Source organism: Musca vetustissima, unplaced genomic scaffold, assembly GCF_032173495.1.
Source record: "Musca vetustissima isolate MV318-11 ecotype Yass unplaced genomic scaffold, APGP_CSIRO_Mvet_v1 utg258177, whole genome shotgun sequence".
Classification (NCBI taxonomy): Eukaryota; Metazoa; Arthropoda; class Insecta; order Diptera; family Muscidae; genus Musca; species Musca vetustissima.
The window spans coordinates 1-12080 of record NW_026874520.1 but is presented as its reverse complement, the minus strand read 5'-3'; the positions used below and the strand labels follow the sequence as shown (position 1 = coordinate 12080).

The 12080-nt window shown below is 35.2% G+C and overlaps 1 protein-coding gene across 1 annotated transcript; it reads left to right on the top strand.

Moving 5' to 3' along the window:
* Window positions 1-757: 757 nt before the first annotated feature.
* On the top strand, window positions 758-11679 carry LOC133334217 (uncharacterized; the record flags this gene model as incomplete). The annotated part of the gene is made up of 2 exons (XM_061542513.1): window positions 758-1133; window positions 11120-11679. Coding segments are annotated over 2 exons (936 nt in total), but the record flags the coding sequence as incomplete, so codon positions are not given.
* Between the last annotated feature and the right edge of the window lie 401 nt (window positions 11680-12080).

Below are 12080 nucleotides of genomic sequence, written 5' to 3'. Positions count from 1 at the left end.
TTTCAGCACTAACCATCATCGGAGTAGCAGCAATGTATGAGCAAATTTTCAGAGCTCTATCATGATTATTGTAATCTATATTGGAATAGTAAACCGACATGGAATTTTAATCTGGTCAAGAATATATGTATATACATTTTATATTTCGAGGTATTGCAAAACGAATGACAAATTAATTATACGCACCATCATATGGTGAAGTATATACAAATTATAAATCGCATGAGTCTCATGTTTGAATTAATTTTTGGATTTTTCACATAATTCCCTGACTTTTAAAATTCGACTCCACAGACTTCATATCAAACTGAACTAATGCATTGTGAGGGTATTTATCTGTCCGCAATGGCGATTTATACCTTTCAACTAGTTTTCATATTACTTCAATCCGACTATTTTTATCCATGATGATTTTAAAAATAGCCAAATTTTAAACGAACTGCTCAGCACATGGCGAAATTAAAAATGACCTGCTTCATAATGTTTGAAGTTCATATTTTGTATTTTAATATTTAGCAATATTGGATGTTTGCTCTTAAGCGTTTTCATTACTTTTTTTTGTAATTTTTACTTAAAATGTTCGAACGTATAAATCTCGTTCGGCTATTGTTTGTTTTATCCACACGTGTATATATTTACATATTTAATAAATATTTTTTAATGTCATTTTTTGGCATTTCATCGCATCGTCTTGCTGTTATTTACTTTGTTGTTTTCTCCATTTCATTGTTTGTTTGTTTTTTTTTGTTTCCAACAGATGATGGTGATAACGAAATCCCGAATTCATCAACTATTTCTGTTAACCTTGGCCATTTGTTGTCTAACAACAGCGGTAAATTGTGGTAAAATAACAACAAAAACTAAAACAAAAGCCGTTACCGAAACTGGAGACGATGTAACAACAACGACGACGGCCAAGTCGGAAGTTGCTGCCGCAAACACTGATGCTGGCGATGGTGAACACGACTCCGGCGAAGATGATGATGACGACGATGATGCTGCTGAAAAAAATGCTGTACAATCGTCGGACGAATCTCTGTTTAGTGTCTGGGGCATTGTCAGAGGTGTTTTAAATTGGATTAAAGATGACATATCGGCTGGTCTGTTTGGAGCGGACGATGATGTTGCAGCAGGTAAATTTTGATTTCTTTATTCTGTCGAAATAGTTCCGTTGAAAAAGTAATTAGGCCTTGTTTATTTTTTTATGAGTATCGGTTATTTATTTAATAAAAATAAAAGGTTTATATGTCTTATTTACAACATACATAGATATGTCGATAGGCATGTTATTGTTGTTTAAAACAAATCACATTAGTTATTGTTTAACAATTTAGAGTTTATTTCTAAGAGAAATTCAACATTACGTTGAGTTTTATTAATTGCGAGATATTGTTTTTTTATTGCTTCCCACTTTTTGTTTTTGCTCATTTGCTGACTTGTGGCAATAGAAAAAACTGCCGTGGATGGGCCCGATGTAGCGTCATCACGCGTATGGGGTATTGTTAGAGGTATTTGGAATTGGATTAAAGCTGATATTTCGGCGGGACTTTTTAGTGCCGATGATGACACGGCCACTTCCGTAACTGCAGGTAAACTTTTATGATTTTTTTTTGTGTAGATTTTAGATTTTGAATCAGATTTTTGGTAATTGAAAATTTAATTTCCGCTTTAATTTGTAATATTAATATTATGTAAGCGTAAAATAATAGGATTGTAAATTTCTAAAATGGCAAATGATAGAGAAAAATATTTGATCGAATAAAAGAGATCAAGACAACGTTTTGAAAGGAAATATTAAAAAGGAAATATTAAAAAGAAACCAAATTTTTTAAGGTCTGCCGGACCAAACTTTTTATACCCTCCATTATGGGGTGGACATTCAAAGGTCAAGGGACAGGCGAAATTGGTTGCTATAAGCAAAATTTGTTATAAACAAATAAAATTATAAATAAATATATAACCAGTGAGCGGAGCAGTGTAGTCGGACGGAGCCGACCATATGATACCCTACACAACTTCCACGAAAAACTAACTTTCTGTGGATCTATATTCTGAGCTTGTGCAATATTTCGCTATATTTGAACCATCTGGACCAACTAGAGGCCGACAATTATTACTAATGTTCAGTACAGACCTTCTAATTACTTGTCCAGATTCCCTTCCCTTGTGTTGTGCTGTTCTTATTCCCATAGATCGACTCGAAAAACACAAACAAATTAAGTTTTCGGTCCACTTCATCACACTATAATTATCTGATCGTCACCGAAAATTTAAGGCGTTATCCTTGACCATAACTGAAACTTCATGGAACATTTTAAAGCGATCAGTGCTATATGTCCGACCTCTAGTGTGGTAAAGGGTTACTAAATAATATCTGAATACATAAGCACCTGTAAATGTTTAAGTGTAACTCCCACATCTGAGTACATACGACCATATAATTGGTATCAATTTAATGGTCAGCCACTGCCCTTGAATATACCAACAACTTTTCGGGTCTATGTCCTTCAGGGGTAAATCTATACGCTATAGAATAAAAATGTTGTAATTTTTCACACAAAAGTCAGGGTTCATTTGACCCGCTAAATATTGACCGATCCTTATCAAAACAGGCAAGCTTATTCTTTGACCCGATCCCCTTCTCTATGTAAAAATTCGCGATGTTTGGGTCATAATTGCGGCCTCTAGAGCGACCAGAAAAACCGATAAAAATTAAGTATTTGGTCCATATTATTCCCCAAATATTATCCGACCTTTACCAGAAACAATAGGGGTCTTCATTGGCCAGAACCCATCCTACATGCAAAACTTCGTGAAGATTGGTCCATAACTGTGGCCTGTATCGTGTTTACAAGATATAATGGACAGACGGACGGACACACATGTCTAGATCGACTCAGCTAGTCGAGATATGACGATCGGTATACTTAAAGGTGGGTCTAGGACCAATATTTCGCGGCGTTACAAACTCTTGGGGCTGCACAAAGCTATAATACCCTGACAACATAGTTGTGTAGGGTATAAAAATGGAGTAGAATCTTTATACCAGAATTTTTTTTATACAGAATTTATACCGTCTTCATAACCGACATGCTACTAAAAACGATGTCGTTATAAACGATTTCGCCTGTACCTAACCGAACATATTGTGACTTTTATATGACCACTATATCATATTAAAATGGTGCCAAGATACTACGCCTAGGCCCATCAAACTGCATGTAAATTGGCTTTATATTTAACTGGAGGTTTATCTAAATATCGACCGGTTATTATAATTTCTGATAGAAATATTGGATATCAAATCCAATCAGACCTCAAAATATCAAATTAGAGTCAACTGGGTTAAAAAAAAAACTCCAAAGTATTCAATATAATGAATGTATGGGTGTACCAATATATAGGGACTATATTAGATCATGGACTAACATTGGGTATTTCTAGGTACCTAATCATTACCAAAAATATATAATAATTGAAAAACGCATCAGAAATCGTCAAAATATCGAAAATATGAGGGTTATCGTAATATAGATGGTCATATTGATAGTTTTTGGAGGGAGGATTTGCAAACCAATTAAAACCAAATTTTGGTTTTTGTAATTAGAGCCTATTCTCTTTAAAAAGTGTATCTATGATCCACTAAATCCTGAATCTTGGGCCAATATTGAAATTTTTCGATAAGAAGAATTAATATCAATGTTTTGGTTGGTAGACTTTCTATTGGATGGTAGGGTAGTAAATCTACCTACCAAAGCTGATCTAAATAGGTTCAAATTTTAGGTTAGTCTCCATATAACAATTCCTCTCTAATTTCGATTTTTGAATTGATCTCATATGTATGTATGTATCATATGTATTAGTGTCTGTATGGAGGAATCGTTAAAAAGTGGACCAATATTGATCAATTTGTGTAGGAAAATTTGACACTCACAAATGTGAGCCAATTCAATTGAATAACGGATCCAAAGCTTCGAAATACCGAATATTAGGTAGTACCGTTAAGTCTACCCGGAAATTTCTAATTATACCCTACACAACTATGTTGTCAGGGTATTATAGCTTTGTGCAGCCCCAAATGTTTGTAACGCCGCGAAATATTGGTCCTAGACCCACCTTTAAGTATACCGATCGTCATATCTCGACTAGCTGAGTCGATCTAGACATGTGTGTCCGTCCGTCCGTCCGTCTGTCCATTATAATTTGTAAACACGATACAGGCCACAGTTATGGACCAATCTTCACGAAATTTTGCATGTAGGATGGGTTCTGGCCAATGAAGACCCCTATTGTTTTTGGTAAAGATCGGTTAATATTTAGGGGATGAAATGGACCAAATACTAAATTTTTGTCGGTTTTTCTGGCCGCTCCAGAGGCCGCAGTTATGGTCCGAACGTCGTGAAATTTTACATGGAGAAGGGGATCGGGCCTAAGAATAAGCATGTCTATTTTGATAAAGATCGGCCAACATTTAGGGGGTCAAATGGACCCTGACTTTTGTGTGAAAAATTACAAAATTTTTATTCTGGGGCGTATATACTTGCTCCTGAAGGATATATACTCGAGATGTTGATAGTTTGTCTAAGATGAGTTGTTGACCTTCAAATTGATACCAATTATATGACTGTATGTACTCCCATGCGGGAGTTATACGTAATTAAGTAAAGATGATTATGTGCATATTATTACTATTACTCCATTAGAGGACGGAAATGTCGCGCTGATTGCTTTAAAATTGTACATGAAGTTCCGATGATGGTCAAGGATTCCGCTTATAATTTTCGGTGAAGTTGAGATTTCATTCAGGGGGTGCAATGAACCGAAAACTTTAATTTTGTCAGATTTTCTAGTCGCTCTAGAGGCAATTATTATATGCAGAACATCACATATTTTACAAGGTGAAGGGGATCTGACAAAATACTTAAAGCGGCTGTTTAGATGATGATCGGTCAATTTTCTGAGGGTCAAATCAACCAAAACCTAAAGTGACCAATTTTTTATTTTATTGCGTAAAAATTCACTTCAAGAAAAAACATTTTGGAAAATATGCAAGACATAGAAAGATGAGTTGTTGATCTATAATCGGTACAAAGGGTGCAAATATCACGAAATATTGCCCTGGCTCAGAATATAGAACCGCCGAAAGTGTACTTTTCGTGGTAGTTGTGTAGGGTATCATATGGTCGGCCCCGTCCGACTATACTGCTCCGCTCACTGGTTTTTAATAATAAGATTTTCTACCTAATGAGAACCCAAAGTACCAATTTAGAGCCATCCCGGTTGAAAATCATGTCCAGACTCCCCAAAATCAAAATTATGGAGGACCTAAAAATGGGCCAATTTCGATCATTTTTAATAAGAAGTTTTGCCATAAAGTCCGTTATATGAAACTTCGGCCAATATTGATAATTTATAAATGAAAGATTTACAACTCAATGAGAATGTTTGCAGACCAATTTTAATAATTGTGGCAGGATGATTTGCTATCCAAAAACTTAGATCGAATTCGCATAAATAACGTATTCGATCCAAATAATTTAGGAGTTTGGTGCACCATTTACTTAAAATCGGACAAAAGTATATATGGGAGCTTTATCTAAATCTGAACCGATTTCAACGAAACTTGCCAGAGAATAATTTATATTAATTTCAGTACATTGTACAAAATTTTGTGCCAATCGGCAATCGGTGTTTAGTGTACAATTTACTAAAAATCCGAAAAAAATATGTGGTAGCTATATCTAAATCTGAAACAATTTTCACGAAACTCAGCACATATCATTTTAGACATTATTCAGTGCGCTATGAGAAATATCGTCCGAATCGAAAGAAATATAGGGGCTTGGTGCACTATTTACATTTGTTGATATAATTCGAATCTACACTGATTAAAGAATGTCTCTACACAATTTCAAGTGAAAATCTCAAGAACTCTTGAAGATATAGCCGATTTATTGTGTCAGCATTAAGTGACGGCTGAAGGGCTTCTCAAACTTTAAACGCGTTTTTCTCTAAACATTTTTTTGCGAATGGCGGGCACGATAACTCAAAAACTAATAATCCAATCGGTTCCAAATTTTGCAACGTTTCTCTGGGAGTGCATAGCTCTCGTATGAACTAGGATAAAGCCAATCGGTGAAGATCTTCCTTATTTTTTAACTTGGTTTTTGGTAAAAAATCGGCGATTTTCCAAAAATATTTTTTCAAAGGTCCACCATTTTGTTAATTTTAGAGCGAAGTCAATAATCCTAGTTCATACGAGAGCCAGACATGTACTCTTTCTAACACCGTTGGAATTTTCGGATTCCGATGTTCCAGTGAGGAGTTATCATGCCCGCCATCAAAAATAAGGACTTTTCTTTAATTACAAAAAACAACAACAAAACAATAACAAAATTTTTTTGTAAATTATTTTTCTTCCCGTTTAAATCTTCAATTATATATGTGCAAAGTTACAAACCTTAACAAGCATTTGTATTCATTTACCAGCCCATTGAAAATCTTGAAAAATTAAAATCGAGAATGCGGGGGGGTACCCTTAAATCTGACGAAAATATATATTGGAGCTATATATAAATCTGAAACGATTTTCACGAAACTTGGCAAACATCATTTTAAACAAAGTTCAGTACCATATGCCAAATTTCGTACAAATCGAAAGATATAAAGGGACATTGGTGCATCATTTACATTAAATCGGGCGAAAAAATATATGGGAGCTATATCTAAATCTGAACCGATTTTTCCCAATTTCAATAGGGTTCGCTCTTGGGCCCAATAAATGAGCTGTGCCAAATTTCATCCACTTTGGATCATAAATGCGACCTGGACTTTGCCATTTAACATGGATAGACAGACGGACGGACATGCATAAATCGACTCAAAAAGTTATTCTATGCATATTCTCAAAAGGAACCATGTGTATATCTAGTTTCCTTTTGTCCAAACATATGCACATAGACATTATACCCTGTACCATAGTGTGGTGAAGGGAATAATAAATTATTGCCAGGATTGGTCCAAATGTTTATATTGAAGTAGTAGCAATATATGTCAAAATATGAACCCCTATTAAAAAATTCCGAGCAGCAAGATTATAAACAAGAAAAGAGCTTTGAATGCCAAATTCCATACCCTTCAGATGGGAAATACCTTTAAAATTGACCTTTATATGGGGGCTATATAAATATATGGACCAATATTGATATTTTTCGCCCTCCAAAGATACGCATTGTCAATTTGCAACCACTTCGATGGAAAAATATGTCTAAAACCTTCAAAATAAAGAGGGTTATTTTTGATAGGTATCGTTATATGGGGGCTATATCAAAACATGGACCGATATTGTCAATTTTAAATACCAAAATTTCAAAGCTCTATCTTGTATATTGCGATATTGTGATTTCAACAGAGAATTTCATTCTGATCTAGAATATACATATATACTTTATGGGGTATCCGATGAATATTTCATGTTGTTGCAAATGGAATAACAGATTTAATATGAACTCCACCTCGGATATTTCTCATCGAAAAACATTCTATATATTTAAGAGTCTTTGAAGGTACATTTTTAGAATAGTTATTCGTTCAAAAATAAAAAAGTAAATAAAAACCAGTGAGCGGAGCAGTATAGTGGGACGGGGCCGACCATATGATGCCCTACACAGCTTCCACGAAAATCTAACTTTCTGTGGCAATATTTCCCGATATTTGCACACTCTTAACCGATTAGAGGTCAACCAATATTACTAATATTCAGTACAACCCTTCTAATTTCTTGGCAGTATTCCCTTCGCCCTGGGTTGTGTTGCGATGTTTGGCTTTCAATTGTGGCCTATAGATCGACTCGAAAAAAATATAAAAAATTAAATTCTCAGTCCAGTTCATCCCAAAATTATTATCTGATCATCACCGAATATTATAGGCGTTGTCCTTGGCCATACATGGATCCTCATGGAAAATTTCAAAGCGATCAGAGCTATATTTCCGCCCTCTAGTGAGATAATGGGTTAATATATAATATCTGAATACGTAAGCACCTGTAAATATTTAAGTGTAACTCCCACATCCGAGTACATACAACCATATAATTTGTATAAATATAAATGTCAACCACTCCTCTTTATATTCTATCAACTTCTAGGGTCAATGTCCCTCAGGAGTAAATATATACGCCATAGAATACAAATTTTGTCATTTTTCACACAAAAGTCAGGGTCCATTTGACCCGCTTAATATGACCAATCTTTATTAAAAGAGGCATGATTATTCTATGGCCCGATTCCCTTCTCCATGTAAAAATTCGCGATGTTCGGACCATAATTGCGGCCTTTGGAGCGACCAGAAAAACTGACAAAAATTAGGTATTTTATCCCCTAAGTATTAGCCGATCTTTACCAAAAACAATAGGGGTCTTCATTGGCCAGAACCCATCCTACATGCAAAATTTGGTGAAGATTGGTCCATAAGTGTGGACTGTATCGTGTTTACAAATTATAATGGACAGACGGACGGACACACATGTATAGACCGACATATGACGATCGGTATACTTGAAGGTGGGTCTAGGACCAATATTTCACGGCGTTACAAACTCTTGGGCCTGCACAAAGCTATAATACCCTGACAACGTAGTTGTGTAGGGTATAAATAGATAAACAAATAAAGATTCGGGATAACCCTTGATATGGATTTTTTTTCAATTTATTTTAAAACTTGATACCAGTTGATATCAATTCGAGTTTTTATTTGCTGGCAAAGAAAGCATTAATACTTTCACTATTACAGTACTAATAATAATGACGTCATAAAATTATATGAATCATAGCCAACGAAAAATACCCCCAATCATTTCATGGAAAATATCCATAATAGGCCTTGTTCAAATTTGGCAATGATTATTAAACATTGCCAAATTGTTAACTTTCCATAATGCCTATTAGCTGGAAATAAATTAAAAAAGAGCGAATTCAAGTTCATTTTACACTTCTTCGTTTCATTTTTTTCTATGACTTCAATTTCACTTTCATTGTCCAGACACTATTCGTTTGTGGAATGACTTGAAAAAAACAAACCGAAGCCTCTTTGTTGAGTTAAGAAACGCATGACTTATTTTCATCTCATGTAGCTGGTTTGGCATTCTGCCATCAGTTGCCATGATTTTGAGTAGTTGAAATTTTGCCTCGGTTTTAACAGAGTCTATTGAAATTGAGTAATGTTGAATCACTGCCATGTAATGTGGTTAATAGATAATAGCATTACAAAGTAGCGATGAAAGGTGTGTTTCATGCCCAACACAAAAATAAAAATATTTTTCATGTGAAATGCCAAATATTTGGTAAAATTTTAATTTTCATAAAACTTAACACATCATCGTAAAAGGTAAATAAATAAGTCTGTAGTTAGATGTGAATGAACTTTGATGAGATATTGAGACCAATATCAGGTTAATTTCAGTCTCTAATTATAGTCTAACACTTTAGAAATACATCACATGTAACCTAGGCATCCCTATTCGTTCCACATATTCTTGTAATCAGGTTATCTATACTAATAAAAGAGTGAAGTGATTGACTAACTGACAGATTTAACGATTCATCAACGCCCAGACGAAACGGCTGAAGCTAGAATCTTAAAATTTTGGGTGAGGGTCACTCTTGGTCCAAATGTGACAGATAAGGCTGGGTTTTTGGAAATTCGTACTAGAAAGGCACGAAAGGTACTAAATGTGATACCATTTGTATTTGGCGAACCGTTGGAGCTAGAAATCTGAAATTTGGTTGAGGGTCACTCTTGGTCCAAAGGTGACAGATAAGGCTGGGTTTTTGGAAATTCGTACTAGAACGGTACGAAAAGTACTAAATGTGATACCATTTATATTTGGCGAACCGGTGGAGATGTACCAAAGGGTTTTTGAACATTCGAACTATAACTATGCGAAAAGTACGAAAATGTACTAAATTTGATACAATTCTGTGGCATGGAACGAATAGTGTTTGCAAACTTGAAATTTGGAGTGTGAATTAAGGTTGAGAAGTAGGGTCAATTTATGGAGATGGTTTTGAAAACGTGTTCTCATGTGTACGAAAAGTATGGTACTATATTTGGTACAAATTTAATTTGGAGAGACAAATCGAGCTGGAGTCCTGGAATTTGAAATTAAAATTACCGTCGGAGTGTAGGATTGGGTTATAAACGTACTTTTGGAAATTTGTAACTTATGTGTACGAAACATACTAAATCGTACTATAATGGGTACAGTTGGGATTTGGGTGATCCTATAGAGCGGGAACAATGAAATTTGGAGTCAGGATCCCTGTAGGGGTGTGGGATTGGGGTCAGGATTCATTTTAAGAAAATAATACTTATGGGTACTAAATGGTTCTAAATTTGGTACAATTTGAGTTTTAAATGAACCAATAGAGCTAGAATCATGAAATTTGGAGTCAGAATCTCTGTTGAGGTGTAAGATTGATATATGTAGGAAGTTTTAGAAATGTGTACTAAATTTGGTACAATTTGAATTGTGAGTGAACCAGTATAGTTGGAATCCTGAAACTTGGATTTGTGATCACTGTGGGGGTGTAGGGTTGGGGTATGTAGGAAGGTTTGGGAATTGGTACTACTATGTACTAAATTTAGTACAATTTGAATTGTGGGTGAACCGATAGATTTGGAATCCTGAAGCTTATATTTTGGATCACTGTGGTGGTGTAGGTTTGGGGTAAGTAAGAGGTTTTGAAAATTCATAACACTGTGTACTAAATTTGGTACAATTTGAATTGTGGGTGAACCTATGAAGTTGGAATCCTGAAACTTGGATTTAGAATCACTGTCGGTGTGTAGGTTTAGAGCTCGAATCATGAAATTTGGTACTAAATGGGACTCAAATTTAATTTATGGTCGATATTAATGTGTGGATTGTTTTTTCTGACATATGCAGTTTTCTCTGAAAATAAAATAATATGTTAATACATTTTTAAATATTTCCTACATTTCCTACAATCGATAAAAAAATAATACTATGGTTCTAATAATTTCAACACGTTCTTAACCATATATTATGTAATGACAAACTAAACGCCATTAAAAAAAATAATTTCATTTTCCATTACAGAAGGACGTTCCGATGGCAGCGTACAAGGTCGTACATTTGGCAAAATTCGTCGTCTACAAATGGCTCTCATACCCATTATCTTCAAATTTGGTGTCCTCACTGCCATGGTGGCTTTCCTAGTGGGCATCGGCTTAAAGACTCTCTTCCTTGTCAAGGTTCTCTTGGCCATGAATGCTCTGGCTCTCTTGGCTAAATTCTTTACCCTGAAAGCAAATATTCTACCACAAATTCAATACTCAGCTCCACCACCATCATGGAATCATCATGTTGAATATTCGGCTGCACCAAGTTGGGGTTGGTCGCCATCATCATCGGCCGGTTGGTCTTCTGCTCCAGTTCACGAACACGAACATCATTCAGAGCATCCCAGTAAGGAAATTCATTTACACATTCATGGTGCTGCATCACAACCCAAGGCAGATACTTATACCGCATACGTAGCAAGTCCATCACCAGCAACCGGTAACAGTTGGCAACGCAGTGATCCCTACAGTGCCTATGAACCGGTGTCACATCAAACCGGTAATGATCTGACAGTCGATGCGACGCAATCGATGCCGGTTAGTGTGCATGCCGATGTACCGGCAAATCATCGAATGTTTTAGTCGAAAATAAAAGCTGGGTACACACTAGCCAACATGGATGTCAGTCAGCGAATTTTTAGAAAACTTACATGAAATCTATAATTAAAATAATTTTTTAATAACGAAAATTAAATTTCTTCACCTACCTCTTAATACAAAGAGAAAAAGTTTGTTTGACTGTCACTCGTTTTCGTTGGTGTGTATTGTACTATAGGGCCAAAATGTAAATCATAAGTTTTTTGTGATTTTCAACGAACTAAATATGTAGTCACTTGGAATTATTTTTTTAACAATGAACTTAGGAATGATAACAGGGACAACTTTATCTCAAAGTGTGTTTTTGTTTAGGTTAATTAAATTTATGAAACAAAAAATAT